Source organism: Scyliorhinus torazame, chromosome 3 (genome assembly GCF_047496885.1).
Source record: "Scyliorhinus torazame isolate Kashiwa2021f chromosome 3, sScyTor2.1, whole genome shotgun sequence".
Taxonomy (NCBI): Eukaryota; Metazoa; Chordata; class Chondrichthyes; order Carcharhiniformes; family Scyliorhinidae; genus Scyliorhinus; species Scyliorhinus torazame.
In genome coordinates, this window is record NC_092709.1 from 48,950,615 (window position 1) to 48,962,885 (window position 12,271).

At 42.9% G+C, this 12,271-nt stretch overlaps 1 protein-coding gene across 5 annotated transcripts in view; it reads right to left on the reverse strand.

The window, feature by feature from the left end:
- Positions 1–12,271, reverse strand: part of inpp4b (inositol polyphosphate-4-phosphatase type II B) — a 1,315,761-nt gene that overhangs the window by 1,212,041 nt on the left and 91,449 nt on the right. For 2 of the 5 annotated variants that reach the window (XM_072495637.1, XM_072495633.1), the window contains exons 2-3: positions 5,158–6,643; positions 4,627–4,811 (exon numbers count right to left, since the gene is read on the reverse strand). In XM_072495637.1, the coding sequence (XP_072351738.1) occupies positions 4,627–4,741 (115 nt within the window). In that variant the 5' untranslated portion in view covers positions 4,742–4,811; positions 5,158–6,643. Of the gene's footprint in view, positions 1–4,626; positions 4,812–5,157; positions 6,644–12,271 lie in introns of those variants that run through there. The other 3 variants (XM_072495634.1, XM_072495635.1, XM_072495638.1) reach the window with 3 other exon arrangements.

Consider the following 12,271-nt stretch of genomic DNA (forward strand, 5'->3'; position numbering starts at 1 on the left):
TATTTACCAGGCAGAGGGATCAGGTAGATAGCGCACGTTGCAATTAAAAATAATACAGCCAGAAGAAATTGCATTTATTTAACACTTTGAACATAATTAAATAGAAGGCACTTCACAGGAGCATTCTAAAACACTGGCATGCACATCTGGGTGTGACCATGGAGTGAGTGGTCACATACAGGACTCTCCTGCTTAAAGTCACAGAAATGAGCTCTTTTTACCCAAACTGGTGGAATTTTGATGAAAAGACGTAGGTGAATGTTGGAGGAGTAATTTCTCGCGGGAGTGGTATGTCTGCTGGTTACCAGACCCGGCAAGAAACAGAGAGATTTGGCTGAAATGTTGGAACAAGCCTGTACTGCAGCAGCCATAGTAAACATGCAGGCAGGGGAAGGGCTGATGCAAACTGGAATGCCCCAGATGGATGAGCTGACGGCTTTTATCAAGGCGGAATTCCATTAACAAAGGAAAGAAATGCGTGAGGATCGCGTAAAGGTCATCGAAGAAGCTGTGGCACCCCTGAAGAGTACTCTGGAATGGGTGGAGAGGTGTTTGGAGGTGCACGGGTCACAGATTCTGGAGATCAAAGGAGCGATCTTGGACCACAGCGATCATGTGGTGGCTCTGGAGCATTCTCAAAAAATCTTTCTCAAAGTGGGGTGTCCAAGATATCTCTATAACAGCAAGTATTCCCGAGTGCTAACTTATTTAAAAGTGGATTGGGATCAGAGATGGGTTTGTTGTTCAAGTAGAAATAAAGACAGCAGTTAAGGATTATTGTGTCATGTATTGATTAGCATTGTTTAAGGGATAGCTGCAAGCTATTTTCCTATGTGATGTTAAATATATTTTAATACTGTGTTAGTAATAAAGTTTGTTTCAATATACCATATCGTTATTTTGCATGATATCCTGGAGCGGGGTATCCTTTCCTCAGTCTTACAAAATTAAAATAACACATTGGGGTTTCTGTCCAGTATCTGAGCAACTGTTGGGGTCTGGTCTGGGATCGTAATATTAGATGACCTCAAGTTTATGGAGGATAGAATGGGGGAGATCAGTCAGGAGTGCATTGGAACCGTCGGGTTTAGCGGGTAATGAAGGCATGAATAACAGTTTCAGCAGGAAAACTGTGACGGCTAATTCAATAGGTGATCTTCATGGTACCATGAATATGAAAAAGGAGAAAATATTAAATAAAATGATCAAACTAAAAGAGGATAAAACCCCTACTCTAGATGGATTGCCATCCGTACATTTGAAAATAACAAAAGGACTATCTTACACATAGTTAGTCATTCATTAGGGACCAGTATATAGCCAGGTGATTGGTGGATAGCTGACATGTAACTCATGTCCCAGGCATTGGTCCAGGAAACTGTAGAGCAATCAGCTTAACACCAGTAATATTAAAAATGACAAAATCCCTATGGAAGGGGAAAAGTAAAAACATGAAGAAACCAAAAATATAATAATGAACAGTCAACATCAATATCATCTGAGAAACTCTGCTTGACCAACCTCATTTAATTATTTTAAGAGGTAACAGAAAGATGCAAAGCCGATATAGTAGATGTAATATGTCAGGGGCTGTTTAGCACAGGGCTAAATCGCTGGCTTTGAAAGCAGACCAAGGCAGGCCAGCAGCACGGTTTAATTCCCGTAACAGTCTCCCCGAACAGGCGCCGGAATGTGGCGACTAGGGGCTTTTCACAGTAACTTCATTGAAGCCTACTTGTGACAATAAGCGATTTTCATTCATTTCATTTCATCTGGATTTCCCAACGACCTTTATTCATCTCATATATGGTACCTTATCAAAGGTCGGAGCATATGAATTCAGTGGAAAAATAACAGAAATAATGACTACCTGACTACAAAACAAAATGCAGAGATTAGAGGTAAAGGATGGTAAGCAAGAATGGCAGAAGGTGGGGACATGGTGTCCGCAAGAACCACGGTTGATCACAGTTTATATTAATGACTTGGAATTTAGAATCAAAAGCATAATTCCTAAATTTGTAGACAACACCCAATTGGGGTGGATGATAAACAGTGAAGAGGATAGCAATAAAATTACAAGATGACATAATTGAAACTTGAACAATAGCCATATAATTGTCAAATGTGTGTCAATATAGGCAAGTGTGATGTTTCGGTTGAGAAAAATAAGAAAGTGACATATAACTTGGAACAACAATGGGTATATAATTGTCAAATGTGTCAATAGAGGCAAGTGCGATGTTTTTGGTAAGAAAAATAAGGAAGTCACAATTTGGAAAATAAGAATCTAAGTGAAAAGAGAAAAGACCCTCTGGGAATACAAAATACACAAATCAACAAAAGCTGTGACACAGGTCAATAAGGCCACAACAAAAGCAAACAAAGCACTAAAGTTTACTTCTAGAGGTAGAATTGCCAAGTACAGGTGTTACATGAGAACGTGAATCAAATCTTGGTTAGACCAGTCTTGGCGTATTGTCTCCAGTTCAGGTCATCAAATTATGCAAAACAGTACAGAGCTACGGAGAGGATGCCCCCCAAAAAAGGTTTGCAAGGATGCTGCCAGAACTGTGAGGTTATACCAGTCAGGAAAGTCTAAATAGGTACAATCTTGTTTCTCTTGCCAAAAGGCAGCGAGGGCGACCAAATAAATCTTTCAAATTATGAATGGTTTTGACAGCGCAGATTCAGAGAAAATCCAGAATTTTCCAGCACCACCACACAAGTCCTGCAGCAGCAAATGTGGTGAGCCACCCAAAAGTCCATTAACTTCAGCTGCACCGATAAATCCCATTGGAACATGAACGCTGGCCTGGACTGGTTGGGCCAATTTCTGTGCTGTATATTTCATGTTTTAAAAATCAGTTAGAATTACCTGAAACCAGTGAACAATCAAGCTGAACACAAGGTGAGCAGGACCACAATTGTTTTGAGCTAAAAAGCCAACTTATAAAAATAAAGAATTAACATGACCGAGCATAATTTTGGATGCCATTAGTTAAGGAAAAATTGAACCTAGGAACGAATTCCGTTATATTGATGAAACTGACACCAAATTAAAAAAAGAACTCATTAAATATAATTAAATAAGGAGTATGCAGCCAAGATACTCAATAGTTACATGACAGAGCACGTACTGAATATATAACTAACTTAATAAAGTTGTTTACGCCTTCATCAGAAGAACACACCTGTGTAAACATACAGTACAAAAATTAACATTCTTTATTAAATATAAATTAGGAAAGATTACAGAGTAGAGATCTTAATTACTTCAGAAAACTCCACTACAATTAAACTAATTATAAATCATGCTGCAGGGAAATTACATTATTTATGTTTATCCACAAATAGTTTCCTTCAATTATTAATTTCAAAAACATTTACAACATTCCTTCCGGTCAGCTTTTGTAATTGCTACAGCCACGATCTCTGATGGAATTCCGTGTGTACAGAAATCCCAGAGCTAATTTAAGGAGATGTTCATGGATGAATAAATATAGAGTAATTCTGGCTTCTGGTTTGTTAATGGTAAACCTGCAACTTCTGCTTTTGAATTCTTAATAGATATCCACATCCTCCAGGTCTTTCATCCCATTTTCTCCAACAAAATTAAAACACTTGCAGTTCTGCGATCTCTCCTTGCAACATAGAACTGTAAGTTCCAGGTTCATTCATAGCAGTGTTGGTCTTTTGAAACTGTTGTCCAAAGTCAAAAATGACTGTCTATATCTCAAAGTTCGCAGATTACACCAAGGTGAGTGGTAGATGAGGACACTGAAGTCTGAGAGGGATATAGATAGTTTAATTGAGTGGGCAAGGGTCTGGCAGATGGTGCTCAAATTTGATAAATGTGAGGTCATCCATTTTGGTGGGAATAACAGCAAAATGGACTATTATTTAAATGGTAAAAATTTGCAGCTTGCTGCTGTGCAGAGGGACCTGGGTGTCCTTGCGCATGAATCGCAAAAACGTTGGTTTGCAGGTGCAGCAGGTAATTAAGGTGGCAAATGGAATTTGTCCTTCATTGCTAGAGGGATGGAGTTTAAAAGCAGGGAGGTTACCTTGCAGCTGTATAGGGTGCCATTAACAATATTAAATCTTGTGAATCATAAGCATCATTTCAGAAAAAGGTCTACGATACAATTTCCACTATTTCCAAAAGTCACATCAAATAGACCCAACAACACTGTTGCATTACATTATGAAACAGAGGTATTAGACAGCTATGGCAACAGACTCAGCATTGCAAACTATGCGTCAGCAACTAATAAAAAAGGACAGCATGTATCAACTAATGTGTCAAATGTAAAATAAATTTTAAAAACAAATGTTTGAGTGAATAACTTATTACATATTGAGCCATATGCTATGTGGACATGAAAATCTTGAACTCAATGACAAGTCAAAGTTATCTTTATAGAAAATATATTATTGGAACATTAAATGTTTAATAAAAGCATTTTAAAAACCTTTTAATTGTAGCAGATTAGAAGGAAAAGTAAATCAAACCTTTCATCAGGGAGTCGATTTCAAGTTTTCTATGGTAACTAATGGGTATTAATTTTTGGCCCCTTTCATAAAATTAGACAGACACACACATAAAAATAAGTCTAATTTAACCTTGATGTTTTCGCTTCGTTCTGGATTTTCCGCACGTTTTCAATATGCCTTCCTTTTCAAAATAGATTGGAGGCTTCTGGGCAATGGAGAGCAGTTCAGCCGAGTTGAATTTCATTTCATTACAGTAATGATAAACTGGAAGATGACTTCACAGAGCATCAACACATCAAGATCAGCATCAGTCACTAAACACAAAATAAAATGAACAAATCATGTTATTCGCCCAATAGAAAATACAAACTCTACTAAACCTGAATGCATCTCTTTTCCTTCAAATCTATTTACTTCACTGACAGTGCTGGATTCTTGGCTACAGAAACATTGTTGCCGTAGTAAATTATTTTGAAAGACAACTAAATTAGTGTATTAAGCAATGCAAAATGAAAAGAGCAGCAATATTGGATTAATATTGAAAATATGAAAACAATGTGAAACATTCCTCTTGCCAGTGGCATTTGTTGAATTCATCCCACATGCTCTGATTAACTTGCTGTCATGCTTCCCCTCCCCAACAACCCATTTAAGGCCCACCTGCTGGAGTGAATACATTTCCACAGGTAGCAACTTCAGCTTGGGTGCAAACTGCTGTGTAGCTTTTTGGAGTTGGGCACAGGTGCAGCATGTTGGTCATGTTCCCATGTGCCTGTTGTCTCGGTTTTCTAGCTGGTAGAAGTCCTTCACCAACGGTGTTTTGTAATGAAATCCAACATTTTGGCCCAATTATGAAAAAATGGCTGTGTATTTCCACGTCAAGATAAATTGATCGGTACATGTGACAATCAATCAAAGTACAGTGAAAAGCATTTTTCAGCGGCCAAGGGAACATACAGAGTAGACAAAAAGAATAATCGACAAAGTATATCGAAAAATAGCGATTGGTTATAGCGTGGACCAAAGCAAATACATGAGCAAAACCAGCATAGGACGTTGTGAATAGTTCTTACAGGGACAGATCAGTCCGACGGAGAGTCGTTGAGGAGTCTAGGGCTGGTTTAGCACACTGGGCTAAATAGCTGACTTTTAAAGCAGACCAACAGCACGGTTCAATTCCCGTACCAGCCTCACCGAACAGGCACCAGAATGTGGCGACTAGGGGCTTTTCACAGTAACTTCATTTGAAGCCTACTTGTGACAATAAGCGATTTTCATTTCATTTCATAGTAGCTGTGGGGAAGAAGCTGTTCCTATGTCTGGATGTACAGGTCTTCAGACTTCTGTATCTTCTCCCTGATGGAAGGGTCTAGAAGAGGGCAAAGCCTTGGTGTGAGGTGTCACTGACAATACTGTCTGCCTTCCTGAGGCAGCAGGTGCTGACAGAATCAGGGGGAGGGTGGCAAGTTTATGTGATGCATTGGGCTGAGTTCACCACACTCTGCAATTTCTTGCAACCTTGGGCCAAGCAGTTGCCATAGAGGCTGATTAGCAGGAGGAAATGGAAATAATGGCCTTACTATGATATTAAGGCTGTTGTCCTTCTTAGTGGTAGGGTCTGCCAAGCAGGGAGGTGCTGTTCAAGTAAGTGTGCTGCTGCCGCAATGTGTCTTGTCGACAGCAGTATATAATGCAACCTTAGTCCACCAGTGGTGCTTGAGGTGGATATCAAGCCAAATGTCAGGGTAGCAATCAAACAAACTACTGCCTTGGAAGTCATCAAGATTCAGAGACAATGTAGCTGCATTTGTTCACTTGTTCCATTCACCTGTTGCATCAACATCCCGGACTCGCTGATGGTGGAGAGATGCAAGGGATCCAGCGTCTAGATACCATCAGAAATAGCCCAGCCTCTTCTCAGCTCTTGTAGCCATCTTGTTGGATAACCGTTTGGTTAAGCCTCTGCTAATGGTGGCCTCAAGGTGGTCATGGTCTGAGCAACAATGGTGCCGTTGAAGGTCAGGTGGAATTGTCTGCTTCTTTCGTTCTTAGAAATGGCCATTACTCGTCACTCATTGCATTGGTCCTACTGTGCACTAGTACGGGCTGCTCCATTATCAAAACGAGTTGCGAATGGAGCTGAACACTGTAGAAACATCAACAAAAAAACTCAACATCAACCTTTAGATTACGAGAAATCTGAAAACATCCTGGGCTGCAGTTATTGGTCTCCCAACAGTCATGAACATCTACCTTTATGCCAGACTTTAGCAACTTGAGCTTCACCTGATCCTCACAGACCTCAGTTATGATGTTTTAATCGAAAAGCAGAATACAGAGGATGCTGGAAATCTGAAATAAAAACACAAAATTCTGAAATGCTCAGTAGGTCAGGCAGCACACAGAGAGAGAGAGAAACAGAATTAGTTTTTAGCAATGGAAGTTCATTAACCTGAAACATCAACTGTGTTTCTCTCTCCACAGATGCTGTCTGACCTGCTGAGTATTTCATTATTCTGTGTTTCTTCCATGATGTCATGTTTGGTTGAGTGATACTTTGAAGCCGAAAACAGTGTCACCTCTTCATTGGCATCCAGCTCATGCCCATTCCCATAATTAGATCTGGAACCAAATCCTTCATAGATTATCATAGAATTTACAGTGCAGAAGGAGGCCATTCGGCCCATTGAGTCTGCACCGGCTCTTGGAAAGAGCACCCTACCCAAGGTCAACACCACCACCGTATCCCCATAACCCAGTAACCCCACCCAACACTAAGGGCAATTTTGGACACTAAGGGCAATTTATCATGGCCAATCCACCTAACCTGCACATCTTTGGACTGTGGGAGGAAACCGGAGCACCCGGAGGAAACCCACGCACACATGGGGAGGATGTGCAGACTCCGCACAGACAGTGACCCAAGCTGGAATCGAACCTGGGACCCTGGAGCTGTGAAGCAATTGTGCTATCCACAAGGCTACCGTGCTGCCCTTCTGGTGGAACCCAAACTGAATAACAAGCAGGTTAGAATAATTTCTGGAGATAGCAATTTTGCTTCCTAGATACCAGAACTGTGTGCAGAGGACACAATCAATAGCCATTATTGCAAACGTTAATGGTCCTAGAAATAATGTAGAAATAGATATTTATGCATTTAAAAATATTGATACATTCTCTCACACGCAGCTACAGACAGAGTGTTAGTGTAGGCTACTTATTGGACAAATTTTCCCGATACTTCATGCTGACTCTGGTGAGAAATCCAGTGCGCAGCTCTTTTCGCCAGACAGTGCAGCACTCAGATAAAAATGCGGCAGGCGTTTCTGATGCCATAACGCTGGCCAGGCCCGATCTATACTTGAAAAATTCCACCTCCCACAAAAGCACTGGGGACCACCCCCCACGCCCACCCCCAAACAAACAAACACACGATTGTTCAGAGAAGAGGGCGGCGGTGGCGTAGTGGTAAAGTCACTGGACTAGTATTCCATAGACCCAGGTTCGAATCCCACCACGGCAGATGGTGGAATTTAAACTCAATCAAATATCTGGAATTAAAAGTCTAATGATGACCGTGAAACCACTGTCGATTGCCGTTAAAAATCCATCTGGTTCATTAATGTACTTTAGGGAAGGAAATCTGCCAGACTGTGGGTCTGGCCGACATGTGACTCCAGACCCACAGCAATGTGGTTGACTCTGAATTTCCCTCTGAAATGGCCTAGCAAGCCACTCAGTTGTATTCAACCGCTACAAAAACACAAAAATGAAATAAAACCAGACGGACTACCCAGCATCGAACCAGGCAACAGAAACGATAATGGCAGACCTAGCCCTGTCGACCCTGCAAAGTCCTCCTTACTAACATCTGGGGGCTTGGGCCAAAGTTCGGAGAGCCGTCTCACAGATTAGTTGAGCAACAGCCTGACAGTCATACTCACAGAATCATACGTTATAGAGAATATCCCAGACATCACTATCGCCATTCCTGGGTATGTCCTGTCTCACCGGCAGGACAGACCCAGCAGAGGTGGCAGACCAGTGGTACACAGTCGGGAAGAAGTTGCCCTGGGAGCCTTCAACATCGACTTTGGACCCCATGAAGTCTCACAGTTCCAGGTTAAACATGGGCAAGGAAACCGCCTGCTGATTACCATGTACCGGCCATCATGAACTGATGAATAGGCAGTCCTCCATGTTGAATACCACTTGGAGGAAGCACTGAGGGTGTAAAGAGCGCAGAATAAACTTTGGGTGGAGGACTTCAATGTCCATCACCAAGAGTGGCTTGGTAGTACCACCACAGACTGAGCTAGCCGGGTCCTAAAGGTCATAGCTGCTAGACTGGGACTGCAGCAGGTGGTGAGGGAACCAACAAGAGGAAAAACATACCTGATCTCATCCTCCCCCAATCTGCCTGCTGCAGACGCATCTGTCCATGAAAGTATCGGTAGAAGTGACCACTGCACAGTCATTGTGGAGACAAAGTTTCATTTTCACATTGAGGATACCCTCCACCATGTTGTGCGGCACTACCACTGTGATAAATGGGATAGACCTCGAACAGATCTAGCAATTCAAAACTGGGCATCCATGGGGCGCTGTAGGCCATCAGCAGCAGCAGAATTGTATTAAACCACAATATGCAATCTCATGGCCTGGCATATCCCCCACTCTACCATTACCAGCGAGCAAGAGGATCAACCATGGTTAAATGAAGAGTGCCTGGAGCAACATCAGGCATACCGAAAAATAAGGTGTCGTCCTGGTGAAGCTACAACACAGAACTATTTGTGAGCCAAACAGCATAAGCAGCAAGTAATAGATGGAGCTAATCAATACCACAATGTTCGCATCAGATCCAAGCTCTGCAGTCCTGCCACATCCAGCCATGAATGGTGATGGACTATTGAACAACTCACTTGAGGAGGAGGCTCCAGAAATATCCCATCTTCAATGACGGAGGAGCCCAGCACATGTGTCCAGAAGACAAGGCTGAGGCATTCGCAACAATTTTCAGCCAGAAGTGCAGAGTGGATGATCCATCTCGGTCTCCTCCAGAGGTCGCCAGCATCACAGATATCAGTCTTCAGCGGTTCACTCCACGTGATATCAGGAAATGACTGAAGGCACTGAATTCTGCAAAGGCATTGGGACCTAATAATAATTGTACTAAAGAATTGTGCCCCAGAACTTGCCGCACCCCTAGCCAAGCTGTTCCAGTACAGCTACAACACTGACATCTACACGACAATGTGGAAAATTGCCCAGGTATGTCCTGTACACAAGGGCGGCATGTGGCACAGTGGTTAGCACTGGGATTGCAGCGCTGAGGACCCGGGTTCGAATCCCGGCCCTGGGTCACTGTCCGTGTGGAGTTTGCACATTCTCCCCATATCTGCGTGGGTTTCACCCTCACAACCCAAAGGTGTGCTGGTTAGGTGGATTGGCCTCACTAAATTGCCCCTTAAATGGAAAAGAAAAATAATTGGCTACTTTAAAAAATATTTTTTTTTTTTTTTTTTTTTAAAGGTGTGTCCTGTACACAAGGAACAGGACAAATCCAACCCAGCCAATTACCACCCTATCAGGGCAGCACGGTAGCACTGTGGTTAGCGCAGTTGCTTCACAGCTCCAGGGTCCCAGGTTCGATTCCTGGCTTGGGTCACCGTCTGTGCGGAGTCTGCACGTTCTCCCAGTGTGTGTGGGTTCCTCCGGGTGCTCCGGTTTCCTCCCACAGTCCAAACATGTGCAGGTTAGGTGGATTGGCCGTGCTAAATTGCCGTTAGGTTAGATGGGTTACTGGTTTATGGGGATAGGGTAGAGTTGAGGGCTTTACTGGGGTGCTCTTTCCAAGAGTCGGTGCAGACCCGATGGGCCAAATGGCCTCCTTCTGCACTGTAAATTCTGTGAAATTCTATGAAAATCAGTCTACTCTCTATCATCAGCAAAGTGATGGAAGGAGTCATCAACAGTGCTATCAAGCAGCACTTACTTGGCAATAAACTGCTCGCAGACGCTCAATTTGGGTTCTGCCAGGATCACCCAGCTCCTGACCTCATTGCAGTCTTGGTTCAAACATGGACAAAAGAGCTGAATGCCAGAGGTGAGATGAGAGTGACTGCCCTTGACATCAAGGTAGCATTTGACAGAGTATGGCATCAAAGAGTCCTGGCTAAACTGGAGTCATGGGAATCAGGGGGAAAACCTTCCACTGGTTGGAGTCATACCTGGCGCAAAGGAAGATGGTTCTGGTGGTTGGAGGTCAATCATCTCAGCTCCAGGATATCACTGCAGGAGTTTCAGGGTTGTGCCCTAGGCCCAACCATCTTTAGCTGCTTCATCAATGACCGCCCTTCCACCATAAGTTCAGAAGTGGGGATGTTTGCAGATGCACAATGTTCAGCACCATTCACGGCTCCTCAGATAATGAAGGAGTCCATGTCCAAATGCAGCAAGACCTGGACAATATCCAGGCTTGGGCGGACAAGTGGCAAGTTACATTCGTGCCCCACAAGTGCCAGGCAATGACCATCTCCTACAAGAGAGGATCTAACCATTGCCACTTAACATTCAATGGCATCACCATCACTGAATCCATCACAATCAACATTCTGGGAGTTACCATTGATCATAAACATGATCTGGATGAGCCACATTAATACTGTGGCTACCAGGGCAGGTCAAAGGCTAGGAATCTTAAGGCGAGTAACTCACCTCCTGACCCCCCCAAAGCCTATCAACCATCTGCAAGGCACAAGTCAGGAGTGTAATGGAATACTCTCCACTTGCCTGGATGAGTACAGCTCCAACAACACTAAAGGAGCTCTACACCATCCAGGACAAAACAGCCCGCTTGATTGCTCCCCCTTCCACAAATATTTAAAACCCTCCGCCACCGACAAACAGTGGCAGCCAAGTGTACCATCTGCAAGATGCACTGCAGTAACTCACCAAGGTTCCTTAGACTGCACCTTCCAAACCCACAACTACTACTACTAAGAACCAAGATGAAAATAAACCTCAAATTCACCGTCAGTCATCAAGTTTGATTGATGCTACATTAAATAAAATTGTATCAAAACAAAGTTCTCAAAATAAATACAATATACTTGAACCTTTATGCATTCCAAAAGGTAACATTTCATCGGAATCACAAGCTTCTTTCCTCACCATTTATAAAATAAGTTTAAGAATTGGACTTAGAGTACCAGGTAAAAAGGTTTCCACTTAATGGCGGTTACCAGATTTTACCTTGAGCGTTCCTACTTAGCATGTGGCCTGCACAAATGTCATGTAATTTCCATTAAACAAGGAACAAGATTTTCATACAAGATTAATGCAAAAAGCATTGCTTTTGGCAGCATTTAGAGGATTCTGAAGTCAAATTTCTCATTAATATTAATCAATCAACAAAAATAAAGGGCACGATCGACCGGCCACGTTATGCCCGAAAGGCAGCACAACGCAGACAGTAGATGCTGGGAAATCCCTCTTCGGAGGTCTCCCCGGCTCGCCACGCCTCACAAGATCTAACACGATCTCGCGAGATATTGCGATCTGAATCCTACCAATTGTGGGCAAATCACTTTTTAGTAACCTGCATATTAAAGTGGGACAGCCAGTCGCACTCTAATTATGCACTCCCACAATCTAGCCAAGGAGTTGGAATCTAATCTCTTTGTCTTGGAGAACTCAGGAGAGCACAATTCAGTGATGCTCTCCACAAACAGGGACCGGATGGAATGGGGGTCACCCAGGTGTTTGGCCT